A 23,078-nucleotide genomic window follows, 5' to 3' on the forward strand; every position below is an offset into this window, starting at 1 on the left:
AGTGTAGTCTGGCCCAGGAGTGTGAAGGTGAACGGAAAGGCACTGGAGCAACGAACCACCCTTGCTGTCTCTGCCTGGCCAGTCCCCCTCGCTCCAATGTGATTCTCTGCCTCTAACCCTATCACAGGGGCTGAGTCACTGGCTTACTGGGGCTCTTCCATGCCGTCCCTAGGAGGGGTGCGTCACTTGAGTGGGTTGAAGTCACTGACGTGATCTACCTGTTTGGGTTTGCGCCCCTCCTCGGGTTGTGCCGTGGGTGAGATCTTCGTGGACAAACTCAGCCTTGTCTCAGGATGGTAAGTTGGTGGTTGGAGATGTGGTATGGGGGCTGTGCATTGACAAAGTGGGTAGGATTATATCCTCCTCCCGTCTCCTGACCCCTCCTGTCTCAGCCTCCAGTATTTATGCTGCAATAGTTTGTCGGGGGGCTAGGGTCAGTCTGTTATATCTGGAGTATTTCTCCTGTCTTATCCAGTGTCCTGTGTGAATTTAAGTATGCTCTTTCCAATTCTCTCTTTGAGGACCTGAGCCCTAGGACCATGCCTCAGGACTATCTGGAATGATGACTGCTTGCTGTCCCCAGTCCACCTGGCCGTGCTGCTGCTCCAGTTTCAACTGTTCTGCCTGCAGCTATGGAACCCTGACCTGTTCACCGGACGTTCTACCTGTCCCAGACCTGCTGTTTTCAACTCTCTAGAGACAGCAGGAGTGGTAGAGATACTCTTAATGATCGGCTATGAAAAGCCAACTGACATTTACTCCTGAAGTGCTGACTTGTGTCACCCTCGACAGCCACTGTGATTATTATTATTTGACCCTGCTGGTCAAATATGAACATCTTGGCCATGTTCTGTTATAATCTCCACCCGGCCCAGCCAGAAAAGCACTGGCCACCCCTCATAGCCTGGTTCCTCTCTAGGGAGGTTTTTCCTAGCTGCCGTGCTTCTACACCTGCATTGCTTGCTGTTTGGGGTTTTAGGCTGGGTTTCTGTACAGCACTTTGAGATATCAGCTGATGTAAGAAGGGCTTTATAAATACATTTGAAATTTGATTGATTTCACAATAAAAGCGTAATTTCCAAACATACAGTAATTTTACACTAAGAACATAAAAAGATAAATAATATAAATACATTTGCCTTTTTTTTCTCTCTTCTTGAACCTGTTTCTTTAGTGGAGAACAGTGAACCCAGCGCAGGGTTAGGGCAAGACGAGATCCTCTGAAGCAGCAGAATTAAATAATACCAGTCTGATAAATACACACGACACTAGATGAGATATTTCCCTTTGACATTGTCCTGTCTAGCATGGTTCCAACAAGAATGCTTAGCTCCACTCTGCTAGACTCAGAAGTGTGTGAAGGGTCAAACTGTCTTTTAAAAAGCAAATGCAGTGTTCACACCCCTTGACTTTTTTCCACATTTTTGTTGTTATAGCCTGAATTTAAAATTAAATTTGAGATTTGTCACTAGCCTACACACAATACCCCATAATGTCAAAAGTTGAATTATGTTTTTCGAAATTTGTACAAATTAATAAAAATAAAAAAAATAAATGAAAATGTAAAGTATTCAACTCCTTTGGTATGGCAAGCCTAAAGTTCAGGAGTAAAAATTTGCTTAAGTCAGATAAGCTGCATGGACTCACTCTGTAATTATGATGTTTGATAATTGAATGATGTTAACATGATTTTTTAAATGACTACCTCATCTCTGTACCCCACACATACAGATAATTGTAAGGGACCCTCAGTCGAGCAGTGAATTTCAACCACAAAGACCAGGGAGGTTTTCAAGTGACTCGCAAAGAAGGGCAACCGTTGGTAGATTGGTCAAATTAATAAAAGCAGACATTGAATATCTCTTTGAGCATGGTGAAATTATGAATTACACTTTGGATGGTGTATCAATACACCCAGTCACTACAAAGATACAGGTTTCCTTCCCAACTCAGTTGCCGGAGAGGAAGGAAACCGCTCAGTGATTTCACCATGACGCCACTGGCTACTTTAAAACTGTTAGTTGAATGGCTGTGATAGGAGGAAACTGAGGATGAATCAACAACGTAGTTACTCTAATACTAACCTAATTGAAAAGAGTGAAAAGGAGGAAGCCTGTACAGAATAACAATCTTCCTAAACATACATCCTGTTTGCAACAAGGCACTAAAGTAATACTGCAAAAATGTGGCAAAGCAAGTCACTTTTTGTCCTGAATACAAAGTGTTGGATTTGGTGCAAATCCAACACATTACCGAGTATCACTCTCCATATTTTCAAGTATAGTATTGTCTACATCATGTTATGGGTATGCTTGTAATCGTTAAACACTGGGGAGTTTTTCAGGATAAAAACAAAAAATGTCTCAGGCAAAATCCTAAAGGAAAACCTGGTTCTGTCTGCTTTCCAACAGACACTGGGAGAATAATTCACCTTTCAGCAGGACAATAACAAAACACAAGGCCAAATCTAAACTAGAGTTGCTTGTCAAGAAGAGAGCGAATGTTCCCGAGTGGCCCGAGTAACAGTTTTGACTTGAATCTGATTTGAAAATCTATGGCAAGACCTGAACATGGCTGTTTAGCACGGATCAACAACCAATTTGACAGAGCGTGAAGAATTTTGAATGTAATAATGTTGCACAATCCAGGTGTGGAAATCTCTTAGCGACTTACCCAGAAGTCACAGCTGTAATCCCCGAGCTGAGGTACAAATCTGTCGTTCCGCCCATGTTCCTAAGCCGTCATTGAAAATAAGAATTGGTTCTTAACTGACTTGCCTAGTTAAATAAAGGTAAAATAAAAAAATATACAGCTGTAATCACTTCCAAAAGGAGCTTCTACAAAGTATTGACTAAAGGGGTGTGAATACTTATGTAAATTAGATATTTCAGTATTTAAATTTTCAATCAAATGTGCAAACATTTAAAAAAAACATGTTTTCACTTTGTCATTATTGGGTAGTGTGTGTAGATGGGGAAAAAAACAAGATATTTCATACATTTTTTTGAATAAGGCTGTAACGTAACAAAATGTGGAATAAGTCAAGAGAACAGAATACTTTCTGAAGGCCCTGTACATCACAGAGTAAGTAGTATACAGAGACGTTGTGTCTACAGAGCCTTCTGAAAGTATTCAAGTATTTGTATATACAGTGTAGTTTGAAAGAGAGCAGAGTTGGGGACAATAGGAACGTGGACACTTGACTTCTAAGAGCAGGACGATTTGCGGGCAGAGTAAAATACATGTTATCAATATTTATTTCCTGTCAACGTCGGAGTCTAAACTATAGCCATACATTTTCATGGAAAGACCAACACACCGTGCTTCTCTGCCCAATAGATACTTTGCATTCAGAAAGTATTCAGACCCCTTGACTTTTCCCTCATTTTGTTACGTTACATCCTTATTCTGAAATGGATTAAATAGTTCTCTCCTCATCATTCTACACACAAAACCTCATAATGACATCACAATACCTTATAATGACATCACAATACCCCATAATGACATCACAACAGGTTTAGACATACCTTATTTACATAAGTATTCAGACCCTTTGCTATGAGACTCGAAAATTGACCTCAGGTGCATCCTGTTTCCATTGATCATCCTTGAGATGTTTCTACAACTTGATTGGAGTCCACCTGTGGTAAATTCAATTGATTGGACATGATTTGGAAAGGCACACACCTGTCTATACAAGGTCCCACAGTTGACAGTGTATGTCAGAGCAAAACCAAGCCATGAGGTTGAAGGAATTGTCCGTAGAGCTCAGAGACAGGAATGTGTCGAGGCACAGATCTGGGGAAGGTACTGAAATATTTCTGCAGCATTGAAGGTCCTCAAGAACACAGTGGCCTCCATCATTCTTTAACAGAAGAACAGTTTGGAACCACCAAGACTCTTCCTAGAGCTGGCCGCATGGCCAAACTGAGCAATCGGGGGAGAAGGGCCTTGGTCAGGGAGGTGACAAAAACCCGATGGTCAGTCTGACAGAGCTGTAGAGTTCCTCTGTGGAGATGGGAGAACCTTCCAGAAGGACAACCATCTCTGCAGCACTCCACCAAATCAGGCCTTTATGGTCGAGTGGCCAGACAGAAGCCACTCCTCAGTAAAAGGCACCTGACAGTCCAGCTGGAGTTTGCCAAAAGGAACCTAAAGACTCTCAGACCATGAGAAACAAGATTCTCTGGTCTGATGAAACCAAGATTGAAGTCTTTGGCCTGAGTGCCAAGTGTCACGTCTGGAGGAAACCTGGCACCATCCCTACGGTGAAGCATGGTGGTGGCAGCAGCAACAACCCTAAGCACACAGCCAAGACAATGCAGGAGTGGCTTCGGGACAAGTCTCTGAATGTCTTGAGAGGATCTGAGAGAAGAATGGAAGAAAGTCCCCAAATACAGGTGTGCCAAGCTTGTAGCATCATACCCAAGAAGTCTCGAGGCTGTGATCGCTCCCAAAGGTGCTTCAACAAAGTACTGAGTAAAGGGTCTGAATACTTACGTAAAATGTGAGTTTATTTGTAATACATTTGCAAAAAAAAACATTAAAATATATTTTTTGCCTTGTCATTACGGGGTATTGTGATGTCATTACGGGGTATTGTGATGTCATTATGGGGTATTGTGATGTCATTACGGGGTATTGTGATGTCATTATGGGGTATTGTGTGTAGATTGATGAGGGGAATAAAAACAATTCCATCCATTTTAGAATAAGTCTAATGTAACAAAATGTGGACAATGAATGAATGGATCTGAATGAACTGTATATACACCGTCTACCAGGGGAGTCTAATTCAGTCCACGGAGGGCCGAGTGTCGGCTGATATTCACTCCCCCCTTAAAGCAGGGCTGTCACATAGCGTTTCTAATAGACCTACATTTACACAGTTTGACTGTGTCCAGCTCACTATTAAATCACTGAAATTAAAGCTGGACAGTCAGGGAGTATTACAAATTCCAGAAACGATGGTTAGAGGACTATCTTTTTACGAATTTTGACAGCGAGGAAATCTACTTCCAGTGCGGCCCCTGGGGGGGGAAATTATTTTTTTTCCTATTTTTTCCCCCCCCAGACAGTAGTTTAGAAAGTGGTGCTCATCCATTTCATATGATATGTTACGTCCTTCGATGAGGCCGAGTTACCCAAAAGCTTTGTACCGTCTGTCGACGCCGAGATCATCATTCTCACGTTGCCGCCAAAGGACGCGATCTTAGCGCTACCAAACTTCCAGGAAACTCACCCGCCGTTAGTTAATGTACTTTTGATCAAATGTAACCCTTAAAAATGATTAGATTCACCACCTATCTATGTAACATAGCTCTCAGGTCCGTTTGAGATTATATTATGTCAAAACAATCAATGGGTGTTTATCATTATTTAAGTCAGAAAATAAAATTGACCAAATCACAGATTGTCCCTTTAATATCCACTGGCTACACGGCTAAACTGATCAGAAGTTAGCCGTGTCTCTCATTTGGCCTTGGGGAGTGTGTGTGTGTGTGTGTGTGGGGGGGGGGGGGGGTACTGCTGGCTTTCAGATCACTTTTTGACACATGCACATAACCGTCCGCTACAGAAAATGGACTTCTGTGTTTCTGGTGGCCATTCCATTTAAAAACGAACATGGGACAATTCATAATGTCAATGGTTTACCAACCAAACGTTAAGATTCCAGTAGGAAAGAAAGCTGTAAACTGCAGGATACATTGAACAGTCGGGAACAGTCTAGTCCAATCAGAACAGTCCAATCCACAGATGAGTAGTCAACTGACTGTTCTTTGGCAGGGTGATAGACTACATCCCTCCCCCTCTTCCAGCAGTGTTAGTAAGAGGCCACTGATGCACTACCAATGCATTGCACAAGGAAATGGGTTCAGGGCAGCACACGATGAGACAGTATGAGAACCATAGAAATGGTGTCACTTCTATTCTAGAACAGACTTCTATTCTATGTCTCTGATGAGAACAGATACCATATATACAGTACAGTAGGATTGAGGTATGTGGGTCTGGGCTCAGAGAGGAGGAGTGGGAAGACTGTTTGACCAGGGCCCCAGGGCCAGTGGCACCATATCGGGGTGGAGGTCCAGAGAAAAACAGCCATTTATTATCCTCCACTCAACTTTCTCACTCCGATGAGGACAAGACAGGGTACAGTTCACTGGGACCGTGGAGGAGCTGAGAACAAGGGGAAGGAGGGTACAGTTCACCGGGACCGTGGAGGGGCTGAGAACAAGGGGAAGGAGGGTGGCTGGAGTTTGATAGCTTAATTTGGTCATCTTCACATTCCTTGAACCACAAACAATCTCTCACACACACACTCTATCCTCTCTTGGCTATTACCCTTCCCTCTCCAGTCCTTCCTCCCAGTCACTGTCCAGTAGTAACCCCCTCTTCAGTCATCGTCCGGGACCTCTGTCTTGATGTTGCTGGGCACCCCTCCGGTCCGGGACAGAGCCAGGATGGTATGGTTGACTGCAGCCATCTCCACAGCCAGAGAGATGGGGTCCTGGTGGTCAGTACCATCGTCCTGGAAGAAAGGGGGGGGGGGGGGAAGAGAGAGAAACATAGAAAGTAACACGTTTATATATAATATAATTTTAGTTAGGAGGTCTGAGAGGGACTGGTTTCTTCATCCCCCCCCCCCCCCCCCCCTGCTGGTTTTCATAGCGCTCCCACTGGCTTCTTGTCTGACTCACGCAAGAACTGTGGCCCCCAAAACCCGACCGCAGGCTCACAATGTTATTTTACATGTACGTTACTCGACTCCCTTAGCAGCCCCAGTCCGAGCAATTTGGCCACCCCGAGCAAATTCAAAATGTCCAATTTTCTTTATGCCAGAGATTGACGTGGTATTAATCAACCAATACGTTATATGTTATACGCTACATGACCATTAGAAAAATCATGGGCATTAATATGGAGCTTTGCAGCTATAACAGCCTCCACTCTTCTGGGAAGGCTTTCCACTAGATGCTGGAACATTGCTGCTATAAACAGCCTCCACTCTTCTGGGAAGGCTTTCCACTAGATGATGGAACATTGCTGCTATAACAGCCTCCACTCTTCTGGGAAGGCTTTCCACTAGATGCTGGAACATTGCTGCTATAAACAGCCTCCACTCTTCTGGGAAGGCTTTCCACTAGATGCTGCTACATTGCTGCTATAAACAGCCTCCACTCTTCTGGGAAGGCTTTCCACTAGATGTTGGAACATTGCTGTGGGGACTTGCTTCCATTCAGCCACAAGAGCATTAGTGAGGTCAGGGACTGATGTTGGGCGATTAGGCCTGGCTCACAGTCGGCGTTCCAATTTATCCCAAAGATGTTAGATGGAGTTGAGGTCAAGTTCTTGCACACCATTTCTGAATGGACCTCGCTTTGTACACGGGAGCGTTGTTATACCGGAAAGGGTCAAACCCAAACTGTTGCCACAAAGTTGGAAGCTTTTCCACTGCTCCAGAGTCCAATGGTGGGGAGTTTTACGCCACGCCAGCTGACGCTATGCATCGTGGGTACTTGGCCATGGAAACCTCATTTAGCTCCCGACTACAGTTCCGCTTCCAGAAGTTTCCAGAGGTCGTTTAAAAACCAGAGGACAGACGATTTTTTACGTGATACACACTTCGCAGTCACGTTCTATGAGCTTGTGTGGCCTACCACTTCTCGGCTGAGCCGTTGTTGCTCCTAGACGTCTCCACTTCACAATAACAGCACATACAGTTTGCCGTGGAAGCTCTAGCAGGGCAGAAATTTGACGAACCGACTTGTTGGAAAGGTGGCATCCTATGACGGTGCCACGTTGAAAGCCACGGAGCTCTTCAGTAAGGTCATTCTACTGACAATGTTTGTCTACGGAGATGTCTGTGTGTGCTCGATTTTATACAGGCGTGGCTGAAATAGCCGAATCAACTCATTTGAATGTGTCCACATACTGTACTATAGACATACTTTTGTATTTACAGTGTAGTTTGTAAGAGAGCAGAGTTGAGGACAATAGGAACGTGGACATGACTTGAGCTACACTTTGAACAACTTCTAAGAGCAGGACGATTTGCGGGCAGAGTAAAATACATGTTATCAATATTTATTTCCTGTCGATGTCGGAGTCTAAACTATAGTCATACATTTTCATGGAAAGACCAACACACCGTGCTTCTCTGCCCAAAACATACCAGGAATGATTCAAACCTAGACTTGTTCCTCATTTTGTTACGTTACAGCCTTATTCTAAAATGGATGACATAGTTCTCTCCTCCTCAATCTACACACAACACCCCATATTGACGAAGCACATTTTTTTGATATATAAAACAAAGTACTGAGTAAAGGGTCTGAATACTTGTTAGTTTTACATATATATATATAAAATAACAAGTATTCAGACTTACATTTTATTTATTTTTTTACTCTTGATGAAGTACAGCGTTACCATAATGATGTCTAATCTACAGTAATGTGGATCTGACGACCGAAACGCATCAATAATAAAATATTAATCAAATAATATTACAGAATACTAACTATATTTGAGCATAAAAACTAATTTGCTTTTTTATATTGGTGTACTTTGAAAAAAAATATTAATATTAGTTTAAAACGAATTATGAACATGCCACAAGTTACAGTAATCAGAACGGATTAAAATGAACATGTACAGTGACTATACAAAACATTAGGAACACCTGCTCCACGACCGACTAACCAGGTACAACTCAATATTAGAAAAGGTGTTTTTAATGTTTGATATACTCAGTGTAATCAAAACGTTATTTTACGATGTAATAACTTGTGTATCTTACGGTGTTACAGTAAAAACTAATTTTTGGAAAATGTGCAGAAATAAATTCAAATCTGAACAGGTAAGAAAATTAAATTTAAAACAGACAATAATTAGATCTACCACAAAAAAACTTCATTTTAAAAAAATTAACCAAGAGTAATACCAAGATTGTGAGAATCACCCATTCTGGTTAATTTCCAACAGTCTGAAAAGGCTGTCCACTTTGTTCACATGTTGAAATCAAGAGGCCTACCGTATGTCTCATAATTAGTTGTCAATTCATATTATAAATTGTGTTTTATGCGTATTGCACATTTATAAAACACAAACTAGACAGCTAGTATAACAGTGTTTGGCTAGAACACTGCTAACATCGTACCATAATGCTGCAGGCAACAAACTGAGCATTCCTTTTCCACAATCAATGTTCATTGATCCTCTGGGTTTCAGTTGTGTCTGTTCTGTACGCAACTTGAGGAGTTGAGACATAAAAAAAAAAGGGTATCACAGTAAAATAACATCTCTGTCGTCTTTGTTGTTGTGAGTAGAATGTGGAGGGGCTGTGTGTGTGTGTGTGTGTATAAACCGAAAGCAAGAGGTTCCACTCTTCGCCAAAATCTGTGCGTTTCTATGACTTATTATGGACCTAAGCTTGTTCGCCTGTTTTCCCGACTTTGGGGACAACGACTCCCATTGTTTAGGGCAGAGACATGGGCATCTCGTCATTATACACAGATCTCTGGTGTGAATTGGAAGGTGTTCACAGCACAGAGGAGCAAAGAACACCAGACCAATAAGACAACATTAGAATAAGTGGACATACACCATTTTAAAAAAACAATTACAAAAAAATGTACTTGATTCTTGCGATACGATATTCCAAATCCCTGAGCAAAAATATACACTCAAATGAATCGAATTAATTTGAAAATCGCCCAGCCCTAAGAGGTAGGCTAGTGAACATGAACCAACCTGTGACTAGGACCTCCGCTTTTAATTCACTAGATGACAACTACACACACAAAAAAATTAATTTAATTTAGTTTTTAAATCAGCGAGACTAAACAAATATTTTCATCCCGAAGTTGTCTGCTCGACTGCCCACTCCCAACCGTGGCATGAAAAATGCCAACCTCGCCACAAAGATATCCGTCCAGGGCCTGTGGGTCCGCCAGACATCTCACAAGAATGCAGCCCTCTCTCTCCTCTGAATCAAATTTTTTGTCAGAAACGTACTAAATAAAATACAGTTTGATTTGGTTCGGGCTCCATACCTGTGTGGGTGAAGTGGGCTCCATACCTGTGTGGGTGAAGTGGGCTCCATACCTGTGTGGGTGAAGTGGGCTCCATACCTGTGTGGGTGAAGTGGGCTCCATACCTGTGTGGGTGAAGTGGGCTCCATACCTGTGTGGGTGAAGTGGGCTCCATACCTGTGTGGGTGAAGTGGGCTCCATACCTGTGTGGGTGAAGTGGGCTCCATACCTGTGTGGGTGAAGTGGGCTCCATACCTGTGTGGGTGAAGTGGGCTCCATACCTGTGTGGGTGAAGTGGGCTCCATACCTGTGTGGGTGAAGTGGGCTCCATACCTGTGTGGGTGAAGTGGGCTCCATACCTGTGTGGGTGAAGTGGGCTCCATACCTGTGTGGGTGAAGTGGGCTCCATACCTGTGTGGGTGAAGTGGGCTCCAGCCTGTAGAAGCCAAAGGGCCTGGCCATGGGTCTCTTGTCGAAGTAGGGCAGGTCACAGGCCTGTTCTGTGTAGTCCCCTCCATCGATGTCGTCGCTGTTGGAATGTCCTCCAGGACTCTGGACGTCTATCCAATGGCTCTCCAGGATCGTGGCTTCTTGAGAAAAAAAAAAAACAGAGGGCCGGTTATTATGACACAAAAACATTCCATCCCCTCGGATAGGTCAACGTGAGGTGAGGAGGACAAAGACAAAAGGAGCATCCTGTTTCTGCATAGGTCTCCGTTATTTAGTGACGGGGCATAGGAACAGGCTTTTACGTTCCGGCGTAAACCGCCTTCGTCAGAGCCTTATGACCTAGTCGACTCCCCACAACTTCCTAAGTGTTACTGTCTTTGACCTCCAGCCAGGTGAAAGGTCATGACACCCTGTGGATGGTTATGTCACTACATGAACATTATCATTATAGTTGGAATCTAGAATTCTCAAGGGAACGCCACAGCTGAAATACACAGGAAAAATCTGTCAATTAAACTCATTTTATAATGGCCTTTTTTTACATCAGCAGTTGACAGATACCCAACCTAAACCCCAAACAGCAAGCAATGCAGAGGCAGAAACACAGGTAGCAGGAAAAACTTCCTGGATGGAAGAAACCTAGAGAGGAACCAGGCACCAAGGGCTGGCCAGTCCTCTACTGGCTGTACAGGGTAGACCAGAGGAACCAGGCTTCATTATATAACAGACCCAGCGTCGCCCAGCCCACGTAACCAACGACGACAGAGAAACCCAGCCCACGTAACCAACGACGACAGAGAAACCCAGCCCACGTAACCAACGACGACAGAGAAACCCAGCCCACATAACCAACGACGACAGAGAAACCCAGCCCACGTAACCAACGACGACAGAGAAACCCAGCCCACGTAACCAGCGACGACAGAGAAACCCAGCCCACGCAACCAACGACGACAGAGAAACCCAGCCCACGTAACCAACGACGACAGAGAAACCCAGCCCACGTAACCAACGACGACAGAGAAAACCAGCCCACGTAACCAACGGCGACAGAGAAACCCAGCCCACGTAACCAACGGCGACAGAGAAACCCAGCCCACGTAACCAACGGCGACAGAGAAACCCAGCCCACGTAACCAACGACGACAGAGAAACCCAGCCCACGTAACCAACGACGACAGAGAAACCCAGCCCACGTAACCAACGACGACAGAGAAACCCAGCCCACGTAACCAACGACGACAGAGAAACCCAGCCCACGTAACCAACGACGACAGAGAAACCCAGCCCACGTAACCAACGGCGACAGAGAAACCCAGCCCACGTAACCAACGGCGACAGAGAAACCCAGCCCACGTAACCAACGGCGACAGAGAAACCCAGCCCACGTTACCAATATTAGCTCGTCTCTTGATCTCCTTGCGTCGGTTGGCAAACCAGTTGTAGACTTTAAGAGAGCTGACTCTCTCCAGGTCCGATAGCTTCTTCCCTGAAATAAAATAACATTCAGGAGATTAGATCATTCCAGATTATTCCAAACAGTATATTATATCCCAAAGGGCAACGTACACTGAAAAAATAAATGCAACATGTAAAGTGTCGGTCTCATGTTTCATGAGCTGAAATAAAAGATCCCAGAAATGTTCCACACGCACAAAAATCTAATTTCTCTGAAATGTGGCGCACTCATTTGTTTACATCCCTGTTAGTGAGCATTTCTCTTTTGCCAAGAAAAACCTTCCACTTGACAGGTGTGGCATATCAAGAAGCTTGTATGTCAGGTGTATGGTGTGGTGCTGTCTGATGTCAACGTTGTGCTGGAGGTGGGGTTATGGTATGGTCAGGCATAAGTTTCGGACAACGACCACAATTGCATTTCATCGATTGCAATTTGAATGCACAGAGATACCCGTGACGAGATCCTGAGGCCCATTGTCGTGCCATTCATCCACGTCATGTTTCAGCATGATAATTCACAGCCCCATGTCTCAAGGATATGTGCACAATACCTGGAAGCTGAAAATGTCCCAGTTCTTCCACTGCCTGCATACTCACCAGACATGTCACTCATTGAGCATGTTTGGGATGCTCTGGATCGACATGTACGACAGCGTGTTCCAGTTCCCACCAATATCCAGCAACTTCACACAGTCATTGAAGAAGAGGAGTGGGACAACATTCCACAGGTGACAATCAACAGCCGGACCAACTCTAAGGAGATGTGGAGCGCTGCCTGAGGCAAATGGTGGTCACACCAGATTCTGACGGGTTCTCTGATCCATAGCCCTACTTTTTATCTGAATCCGTGACCAACCGTATCCGTGACCAACCGCATCCGTGACCAACAGCATCCGTGACCAACAGCATCCGTGACCAACAGATGCATATCTGTATTCCCAGTCATGTGAAATCCATAGATTAGGGTCTAATGAATTTATTTCCATTGACTTGATTTCCACATATGAACTGTAACTTGAAATTGTAAGATGTTGCATTTATATCTTTGCTCAGTTTACATTTATTTGTACATTTAGGTATTTTACAGAATCACAACCACTACAGTCACAGGAAGCTAGGCAGGACAACCACTACACTACAGTCACAGGCAGCTGGGCAGGACAACCACCACACTACAGTCACAGGAAGCTAGGCAGGACAACCACTACACTACAGTCGCAGGCAGCTGGGCAGGACAACCACTACACTACAGTCACAGGCAACTGGGAAAGACAACCACTACAGTCACAGGAAGCTAGGCAGGACAACCACTACACTACAGTCGCAGGTAGCTGGGCAGGACAACCACTACACTACAGTCACAGGCAGCTAGGCAGGACAACCACTACACTACAGTCACAGGAAGCTAGGCAGGACAACCACTACACTACAGTCACAGGAAGCTAGGCAGGACAACCACTACACTACAGTCACAGGAAGCTAGGCAGGACAACCACTACACTACAGTCACAGGAAGCTAGGCAGGACAACCACTACACTACAGTCACAGGAAGCTAGGCAGGACAACCACTACACTACAGTCACAGGCAGCTAGGCAGGACAACCACTACACTACAGTCACAGGCAGCTAGGCAGGACAACCACTACACTACAGTCACAGGCAACTGGGAAGGACAACCACTACACTACAGTCACAGGAAGCTAGGCAGGACAACCACTACACTACAGTCACAGGTAGCTGGGCAGGACAACCACTACACTACAGTCACAGGAAGCTAGGCAGGACAACCACTACACTACAGTCACAGGTAGCTGGGCAGGACAACCACTACACTACAGTCACAGGCAGCTGGGTGGGACAACCACTACACTACAGTCACAGGTAGCTGGGCAGGACAACCACTACACTACAGTCACAGGACGCTAGGCAGGACAACCACTACACTACAGTCACAGGAAGCTAGGCAGGACAACCACTACACTACAGTCACAGGAAGCTAGGCAGGACAACCACCACACTACAGTCACAGGAAGCTAGGCAGGACAACCACTACACTACAGTCACAGGCAGCTGGGCAGGACAACCACTACACTACAGTCACAGGCAGCTGGGTGGGACAACCACTACACTACAGTCACAGGCAGCTGGGTGGGACAACCACTACACAACAGTCACAGGTAGCTGGGTGGGACAACCACTACACTACAGTCACAGGAAGTAGCTAAGCATCTATCAGCTAAATCAGGTCTAGTAACAAAGGCCAGAACAACAGTAAGGTGGACAGAATACCTGGTTTCTGGATGACAGCGTTGCAGGCGTTAGAGATCTCCTCTCTCTTAGCTTCGTCCGGGTACTGGTTGTCATTGAAGTAGCTGAGGAGAAGAGGTGGCCATCTCAAAACACAGATATAGCCAGCCGGTGTTCCCGAATATCACCCTATTCTCTACGTAGTGCACTACTTTAGAGCAGAGCCCACTCCTCCCTATCCCCTCAGTCATCTATGCACTCTCTCCCTCTCCTCATCACAGCCAGACATTATTTCCTCCGGGTAAAGATGCTCTCCTCTCACCCCCTCTGCTCGCTCCTCACCTCTTCTCATCACAGCCAGACATTATTTCCTCCGGGTAAAGATGCTCTCCTCTCACCCCCTCTGCTCGCTCCTCACCTCTCCATCACAGCCAGACATTCTTTCCTCCAGGTAAAACGACTTCCTCTGCGTAGCCGGAAGATTCCTGGGGCGGTACTTATATGGGGTGTGGTCTGTCTCCACTCCATTTCCTCCATAGCCATGGGGGCGGGGCGCATGTTTAGAGTGGCACCTGGAGGAGCCAATAGCGGGAAAGCATTAACTCACAACGCGTCTCGTTTTTCACTAGACACCAAATGAAACCAAAAGAGGTACTATCTGAACTTCCGTCCAAATAGAAACAATTGTTTTTGTCCCCAATGCAGAATGTTTTAAAACCTTTTGCTCAAATGAATAGGACCCAGCATCAGAGCGGTATTACGGAGACTGTCATTAAGTGATACCTGCAGTATTATTGATTGTGAAGGACTGTGTGGGGACTAGATTGGGTTGGGTAGAGGTGGCCAGTCTTTGATTAATAAGGTGTTGGGTAGAGGTGGCCAATCATTCCATAATAACTGTGAAGTTAATGCTGAATAATTTGGCAGAGTTCCACAGAAGAACATGATTTAGCAGAGGACAAGGATGGTACACAGAGACACAGACAGAGAGAGACAGACAGAGACAGAGAGAGACACAAAGACAGAGACACACAGAGACACACAGAGACACACACAGACAGACACAGAGACACACACAGACAGACAGAGACACACACAGACAGAGACACACAGACAGACAGAGACACACACACAGACAGAGACACACACAGACAGACAGAGACACACACAGACAGACAGAGACACACACAGACAGACAAAGACACAGAGACAGACAGAGACAGACAGAGACACAGAGACAGACAGAGACACAGAGACAGACAGAGACACAGAGACAGACAGAGACACAGAGACAGACAGAGACACAGAGACAGACACAGACAGAGAGAAAGACAGAGAGAAAGACAGAGAGACACACGGGTACCTGGGGAGGTCTTTTCTAGCTGGTACCAGTGGTAGAAAGCTCTCTTCTTCTGTTCACTGAGGTCAGAGCCGTGTTGAAGCAACCAATGAGAGATCCTGCTCTGACTGATTCCTGGAACACACACACACACACACACACACGGTTAGAGGTAGCAGTCCTACCAACCAATAATAATGTACCTGCCAGTGAGACTCTACACATAGCCAGGAGAAGTCCTAAATGAAGCTAATGTATCCCCATCACATCAGCTAATGTACCCCCATCACATCAGCTAATGTAGCCCCCATCACATCAGCTAATGTAGCCCCCATCACATCAGCTAATGTAGCCCCCATCACATCAGCTAATGTAGCCCCCATCACATCAGCTAATGTAGCCCCCATCACATCAGCTAATGTAGCCCCCATCACATCAGCTAATGTAGCCCCCATCACATCAGCTAATGTAGCCCCCATCACATCAGCTAATGTAGCCCCCATCACATCAGCTAATGTAGAAGTTAAAGCTGTGTACACTTCCAAATACTGTGCCAAATCCTATGTGAAGAATGCAACAAAGATGCAGAATCTGGCCACGTGCATACAGTTCCCTCAGCGCTCACAACAAGCAACCTCTGACAAAAGTCCCTCTACTTCCATTCGAGGTGAAAATGATGAATCAGACACCTTATCGATAGCAACAGCTCAATGGAGGAACGTAGTCAGAGAAATGCTGATGAATGTCTTGCTCGAGCTGTGTATGAAACTGGTTCACCTCTGATGCTCACAAGCAATGTGTATTGGAAGAGATTTCTGAATGTTCTTCGCCCAGCATACACCCCTCCAACCAGACATGCTTTATCTACTCATTTGCTGGATGCAACAGAGTTCAACAGAGTTCAAGTGAAGACACAGAGACAGACAGAGACAGACAGAGACACAGACAGAGAGAAAGACAGAGAGACACACGGGTACCTGGGGAGGTCTTTTCTAGACATGCTTTATCTACTCATTTGCTGGATGCAACAGAGTTCAACAGAGTTCAAGTGAAGGTCAAGCAAATCCTAGAGAAAGCAGACTGTATTGCAATCATCTCTGATGGGTGGTCGAATGTTCGTGGGCAAGAAATAATGAACTACATCATCTCCGAACCCTCAACCAGTATTCTGCAAAAGCACAGACACAAGGGACAACAGACACACCGGTCTCTACATTGCAGATGAGCTGAAGCCAGCCAATGACCTTGGACCACAGAAGGTATTTGCACTGGGTGACAGACAATGCTGTGAACATGACAGCTGATTGGTCTAAAGTGGGAGGAGTCCTACCCTCACATCACACCCATTGGCTGTGCTGCTCATATGCATTGAATCTGCTCCTCAAGGACGTCATGGCACTGAAAACAATGGATACACTCTACAAGAGAGCCAAGGAAATGGTTAGGCATGTGAAGGGTCATCAAGTTGTAGCAGTAATCTACCCCACCAAGCAAAGTGAGAAGAATAAGAGCACCACATTGAAGCTGCACAGCAACACCTGTTGGGGGGGGGGGGGGGGGGGGGGGGGGGGGTGTCATGTTTGACAGTCTCCTGGAGGGGAAGGAGTCTCTCCAAGAAATGGTCATATCACAGTCTGCCGATATGGACAGCCCCATCAAGAGGATGCTCCTGGGTGATGTATTTTGGGAGAGAGTGGTAAGCAGCCTGAAACCTATAGCAGTAGCCATTGCATGGATTGAGGGAGACAATGCCATCCTGTCTGATGTTCAGACTCTGCTTGCAGATGTAAGAGAATAAATCTGTACAGCCCTGCCCACTTCACTGTTGCTCCAAGCAGAGGAAACTGCAGTTCTGAAACACATCAAAAAGTGTGAAGACTTCTGCCTGAAGCCCATACATGCCACAGAGTACATGTTGGACCCCAAGTATGCTGGCAAGAGCATCCTGTCTGGTGCAGAGATCAACAAGGCCTATGGTGTCATCACTACTGTGTCTCGCCACCTTGGCCTGGATGAGGGCAAGGTTCTTGGCAGTCTGGCGAAGTACACTTCCAAGCAAGGTCTTTGGGATGGAGATGCAATATGGCAGTGGTGCCAACATATCTCATCAGCCACCTGGTGGAATGGACTTTGTGGATCTGAGGCTCTTTCCCCTGTTGCCTCCATCATCCTACAAATCCCACCAACATCAGCCGCCTCAGAGCGCAACTGGTCCTTGTTTGGGAACACACACACCAAAGCACGCAACCGGCTGACCAATACAAGGGTTAAAAAAAATTGGTGGCCATCCGGGCAAATTTGAGGCTTTTTGAGCCTGACAACGAGCCATCCTCAACAAGGTTGGAAAGTGACAGTGAAGACGAGGCCTCAGAGTCTGATGTTCAAGAGGTGGACATTGAGGAGGTCCAGGGAGAAGACAACCAAAGCTTTAGTTTCTAGACTATCATTTTACAGATGTATGTTCAAAACGTTTGTGGGAGATGTGATGGATCATTGGGATAATTCAATATTCCCTTTCTTTTGTTTTGCAGTGAAATCATCATGTGAAGAGTCAACTCAATTAAAGTTCAATTCGTAACTAATTAATTTATTTTTATTTTTTCTAGATTTAATCATTTGCAATTATGTCTATTTATGAGGTTTATGTTTCTGTCTCCATATGATATGCTAAATATATCCAATGCAAAAAACATCTACATTTAAATGGTATTAATTTGCATACATTTCTGTTAATTCCCACAGAACATTTCCACCTCTGAATACTCCCCAAAATGTGCAACCCTAGCCATCACTACTGTAGCCCCATCACTACTGTAGCCCCATCACTACTGTAGCCCCATCACTACTGTAGCCCCATCACTACTGTAGCCCCATCACTACTGTAGCCCCCATCACTACTGTAGCCACACCACTACTGTAGCCCCATCACTACTGTAGCCACACCACTACTGTAGCCCCATCACTACTGCGCATATATGTCTGGTTAAATTAAATATAATATAATATACACTGCTCAAAAAAGTAAAGGGAACACTAAAATAACACATCCTAGATCTGAATGAATGAAATATTCTTATTAAATACTATTTTCTTTACATAGTTGAATGTGCTGACAACAAAATCACACAAAAATGATCAATGGAAATCAAATTTATCAACCCATGGAGGTCTGGATTTGGAGTCACACTCAAAATCAAAGTGGAAAACCACACTACAGGCTGATCCAACTTTGATGTAATGTCCTTAAAACAAGTCAAAATGAGGCTCAGTAGTTTGTGTGGCCTCCACGTGCCTGTATGACCTCCCTACAACGCCTGGGCATGCTCCTGATGAGGTGGCGGATGGTCTCCTGAGGGATCTCCTCCCAGACCTGGACTAAAGCATCCGCCAACTCCTGGACAGTCTGTGGTGCAACGTGGCGTTGGTGGATGGAGCGAGACATGATGTCCCAGATGTGCTCAATTGGATTCAGGTCTGGGGATCGGGAGGCCAGTCCATAGCATCAATGCCTTCCTCTTGCAGGAACTGCTGACACACTCCAGCCACATGAGGTCTAGCATTGTCTTGCATTAGAAGGAACCCAGGGCCAACCGCACCAGCATATGGTCTCACAAGGGGTCTGAGGATCTCATCTCGGTACCTAATGGCAGTCAGGCTACCTCTGGCGAGCACATGGAGGGCTGTGCGGCCCCCCCCAAAGAAATGCCACCCCACACCATGACTGACCCACCGCCAAACCAGTCATGCTGGAGGATGTTGCAGGCAGCAGAACGTTCTCCAGCCAGGAAGCATAGGAACTGAGAAGTGGTCTGTAGTCACCACCTGCAGAACCCCTCCTTTATTGGGGGTGTCTTGCTAATTGCCTAGAATTTCCACCTGTTGTCTATTCCATTTGCACAACAGCATGTGAAATGTATTGTCAATCAGTGTTGCTTCCTAAGTGGACAGTTTGATTTCACAGAAGTGTGATTGACTTGGAGTTACATTGTGTTGTTTAAGTGTTCCCTTTATTTTTTTGAGCAGCGTATTTAATTTAATGTCTGTGTGTGACAGACTTCTGATTGCTGTGTGAGCCTTGTGGGAGGGGTTGTCAATTATAGTGGAAGCTTCAAGGTGTTACTGATCTGGGCCACCACAGCGTCTTTGTTACTGACCTGTGACACCACAGTGTCTTTGTTACTGACCTGTGACCTGGGCCACCACAGTGCCTTTGTTGCTGACCTGTGACACCACAGCGTCTTTGTTACTGACCTGGGCCATCACAGTGCCTTTGTTACTGACCTGTGACCTGGGCCACCACAGTGTCTTTGTTACTGACCTGTGACACCACAGTGCTTTTGTTACTGACCTGTGACCTGGGCCACCACAGCCTGAGAGATTCTCCTGTTCCCCAGGAACGACTTGATCTCCTCCTTCACGATGCTGCCGTCTCTCCTGTGTACACACACACACACACGACAGTGCATAAATAGGTTAACCAGTGTTATTGTTATATAGAATATATGCCATTGAAACAAAGCCTTTTAAAGTCCAAAGCGACTAAATCATGAGTATATATACATTATAAATGTGTGCATGCTTTTTTTGTTGGTGTGACTACAGTCCTGATGGTGGTAGACTGGTGAATAAAATTACATATTGAATAGGATCCATGTTAGCCTGGGTACCAGTCTGGTAATCTATCATTCCACTCCTTGTACTCCATGTCATGACAAATCCTTGCCACTCCTATGTTTGTCATGACACTGAGTATAAGGTGTGACCAAGTTACCACAAAACAGGTTCTGGATTTCAGGCTAGATCTCTGTAGGCTGGTGTGTGACGTTGACCCCACCATGACCCCATCATCACTGACCTCATGAGCTCCTCCACCTTGTCATCGATTTCCAGCTCCTCCTCAGTTGCCTCGAACCCGAACGCCCTGGCGGCCGCTGCACTGTTCACCGGGTACCGCGGCGGCGAGAGCTTCCCATTGGGCGTCGCCGCCAGGCTGTCCCGCCCACCGTTCTGCGCCATGGTGACCAGTGACACTGGGGAGTGGCGGACGGCAGAGGGCAGTGGGGAGGTGTCGTAGCTGTTGCTAGGCGACGGGGACAGCCCCCCGCGCGGTGAGAGGTACTGTGTCTGTGCGACGGTAGAGTTGGTGCAGGAAGAGGCCAGGGTGGTGTTGTTAACCTCGCTGCTCCCACTGGTGGAATTATTATTATTATTATTATCATCATCAACAGTAATACTGGACGAGGAGGTGGTGGCTGCAGTGTTGTTGGAGGTGGTGCAATTAGGGTCTGACACAGAGCTGCTTGCTCCTCCCCCGTAGGAGGTGCGATGTCCAAACTTGGCCCCGTGCTCGCGGTCCAGCCGATCTAGGGTGTCCAGGGCGTGGAGGATCTCCTGCTTGGTCATGCCCGTACGCCGCAGCCTCTGGAGCAGGTCGATCTGCTCGATGGTGAAGCGAGGCTCGTCTGTGTAGTGAGACATCCTGGAGAAGAGAGGTACACAGTGAGAGGAGAAGGGGAGAAAAGGCGTAAAGGGAAGGGACAGCAGAAACACACGGAGTCACCTTGAAAGCATTAGCTGATCCTATCTCAATAATTTCGCTGTGCTTAAGAGCAATAACAAATGAACAAATGGTTTTCCCACAGGCCAAGCATCTCTCTGTACAGTGTTCCATACACATTTCAGGGTAGAAGAGATCAATAGAGTCAACCAGGGTGCAGCACATTTTCCATCTTGTGAGGCAACATGACTAGATCTTTCTATCAGTAGACAAGTTCGAAAGATGCACGTGGCGACAGTTCTCTCTGCATGGTGTTTTGGCATACAGATGTTACGATATACTGGTATTAATGCACGGACTGGTTTGAGTTTTTAACTTTACCTTCTATAAAACGATATTTGAATGTTGAAAAGTGATAAAGCCGTGTGTAACGTCCATTTGTACCTAGCACTCAGTCACTCAAGGATACCATTGTTGTTGCTGGAGCAAGACATTTGCGTTCCGTCAATGCTGCACATGCAACAAAGACAGCGAGGCTGTTTTCACTTAGCTTAATATAAATCGACTAACGGTCTATAACGACACTATTTGTTTGTGTTTGACATCTGCAAACAGCTGGGTGCGTATACTGCATCATGGGAAATAAAAGTTCTCATTCGAATATTTATGTGGGTTTAAAGCTGCACATCTGCGGAACGCCCAGATTCAATCCCCAAACAATTAATGTCATCAACATTCGTTTAAATGACAGTTATTAGGCAATGCAATTAGTTACTTCGCTGGCAATTATGGCAAACAAAGAGAATTGGTACCAAAACTGTTACTGGAGCTAGTTAGTGAACGTCTGTTTTTACTTGGTAGTGAACGTCGTTATGCCAGTCTGATTTTACTTGGTAGGTCAGTCTATCTGAAGGACTAGTTAGCCAACTTTCGCTAGCTCTGTTTTCAGATACAGTAACCGTTTCTGTACCAACTCTAACTAGCTACCTAACTACTACTGCTTGTTTGGTTATTGGCTAACTCGCTAACAAACTCAAAATACTAAGTTAGCTGACTGACTTTTACGCATGCACTTAGCTAGCTAAAAATCGCCAAACGACAACTGTTTCAGTTACATTTAAGTGTGTTCTTAGTTATTTTCCCAGGTGGTAATGTAGCTAACTGCTAAACCACCGTTGAAAATAATTTAGCTATAGGCTAGCTAGTTTTACGTTAGCTATTTTTTTGACGGGCTAATGTTAGCTAGCTAAATATATCACATCTTACCTTGGCTCTCTATCTTGATGTGCCTCTGTACATTTGACCATTTAAAATCGCATACCACCACTGAACAGTGTGTGTGGGGAGGGGAAATGCCACTTATTAACCGTAGCAACAACACATCGACCGCCTGGTTGTAGCAGGAGTGCTAACGCTAGATTTCAATTACAAGCTTATTGTCACAGAGTTTATAAACCCACAAGGGGGGGTGACACATCGCGAGATTTCCGGGAGCGCTTCCGGGAATGTCAAACAGACGCGTCTGAGAAGCCAATAAGAAACGTGAACAATTATTCCTTAGTTGTTCATTTTCTGGAAATCAAAACAAACAAAAAAGTTACCACCTAGATTCGAGACAATGGTTGTTGTTATTCCAACCTCGTGAAATTGACACATCTTCCTCGAGAAATATTTTGCCTTTGATTGGACAGTTTGCACATGCGCAGTTCGGCGCGCGAGACCGTTTACTTTGTGAGGTTAGTTTTTATAGTTTTAACAAGTTTTGTTAACAAGGTTAAGAACCAATTGTTATTTACAAAGACGGCCTAGTCGACGGACTGCATTGTTCAGGGGTAGAACGATAGATTGTCTACCTTGTCAGCTCGGGGATTCGATCCGGCAACCGTTAGGTGACTGTCCCAATGCTCCTAACCACTAGGCTACCTGCCGCCCTTAAAAGTATGATCGGAGATTTCTATTGTAGAAGCAGTTTTAGGTTATCTTTAGAATGACTGCACTGTTTTTGGTACTGTTTTGGAGTTGCAAGCACGGGTAACTGCATTTGTG

General features: G+C 45.4%; 1 protein-coding gene across 2 annotated transcripts; it reads right to left on the reverse strand.

Annotated features, from left to right (window-relative positions):
• Positions 1–5,518: 5,518 nt before the first annotated feature.
• On the reverse strand, positions 5,519–22,479 carry LOC139414892 (homeobox-containing protein 1-like). 2 transcript variants are annotated; one of them, XM_071162495.1, is made up of 9 exons: positions 22,299–22,479; positions 20,391–21,014; positions 19,884–19,969; positions 15,560–15,670; positions 14,615–14,768; positions 14,239–14,321; positions 11,884–11,979; positions 10,452–10,627; positions 5,519–6,535 (listed from the first exon to the last, which is right to left on the reverse strand). In XM_071162495.1, exons 1-9 carry the CDS (start codon positions 22,337–22,339, stop codon positions 6,401–6,403), a joined length of 1,506 nt encoding a protein of 501 aa, XP_071018596.1. In that variant the 5' UTR covers positions 22,340–22,479; the 3' UTR covers positions 5,519–6,400. The 2 variants fall into 2 exon arrangements, with proteins under 2 accessions (XP_071018596.1, XP_071018595.1); XM_071162494.1 differs by having other exon boundaries at positions 10,452–10,630.
• Positions 22,480–23,078: the final 599 nt, after the last annotated feature.

Source organism: Oncorhynchus clarkii, chromosome 8, assembly GCF_045791955.1.
Source record: "Oncorhynchus clarkii lewisi isolate Uvic-CL-2024 chromosome 8, UVic_Ocla_1.0, whole genome shotgun sequence".
In the NCBI taxonomy this organism is placed as follows: domain Eukaryota; kingdom Metazoa; phylum Chordata; class Actinopteri; order Salmoniformes; family Salmonidae; genus Oncorhynchus; species Oncorhynchus clarkii.

What these genes read in the sequence shown, in the direction of transcription:
- LOC139414892 (XM_071162494.1), bottom strand. Translation starts at nt 22,339, where the DNA reads ATGGTCAAATGTACAGAGGCACATCAAGATAGAGAGCCAAG. An exon ending in AAGGTGGAGGAGCTCATGAG is followed by an intron (nt 19,970 to 20,390) that starts GTCAGTGATGAT and finishes GTGTGTACACAG; the next exon opens with GAGAGACGGCAGCATCGTGA. An exon ending in TGTGGTGGCCCAGGTCACAG is followed by an intron (nt 15,671 to 19,883) that starts GTCAGTAACAAA and finishes TGTGTGTTCCAG; the next exon opens with GAATCAGTCAGAGCAGGATC.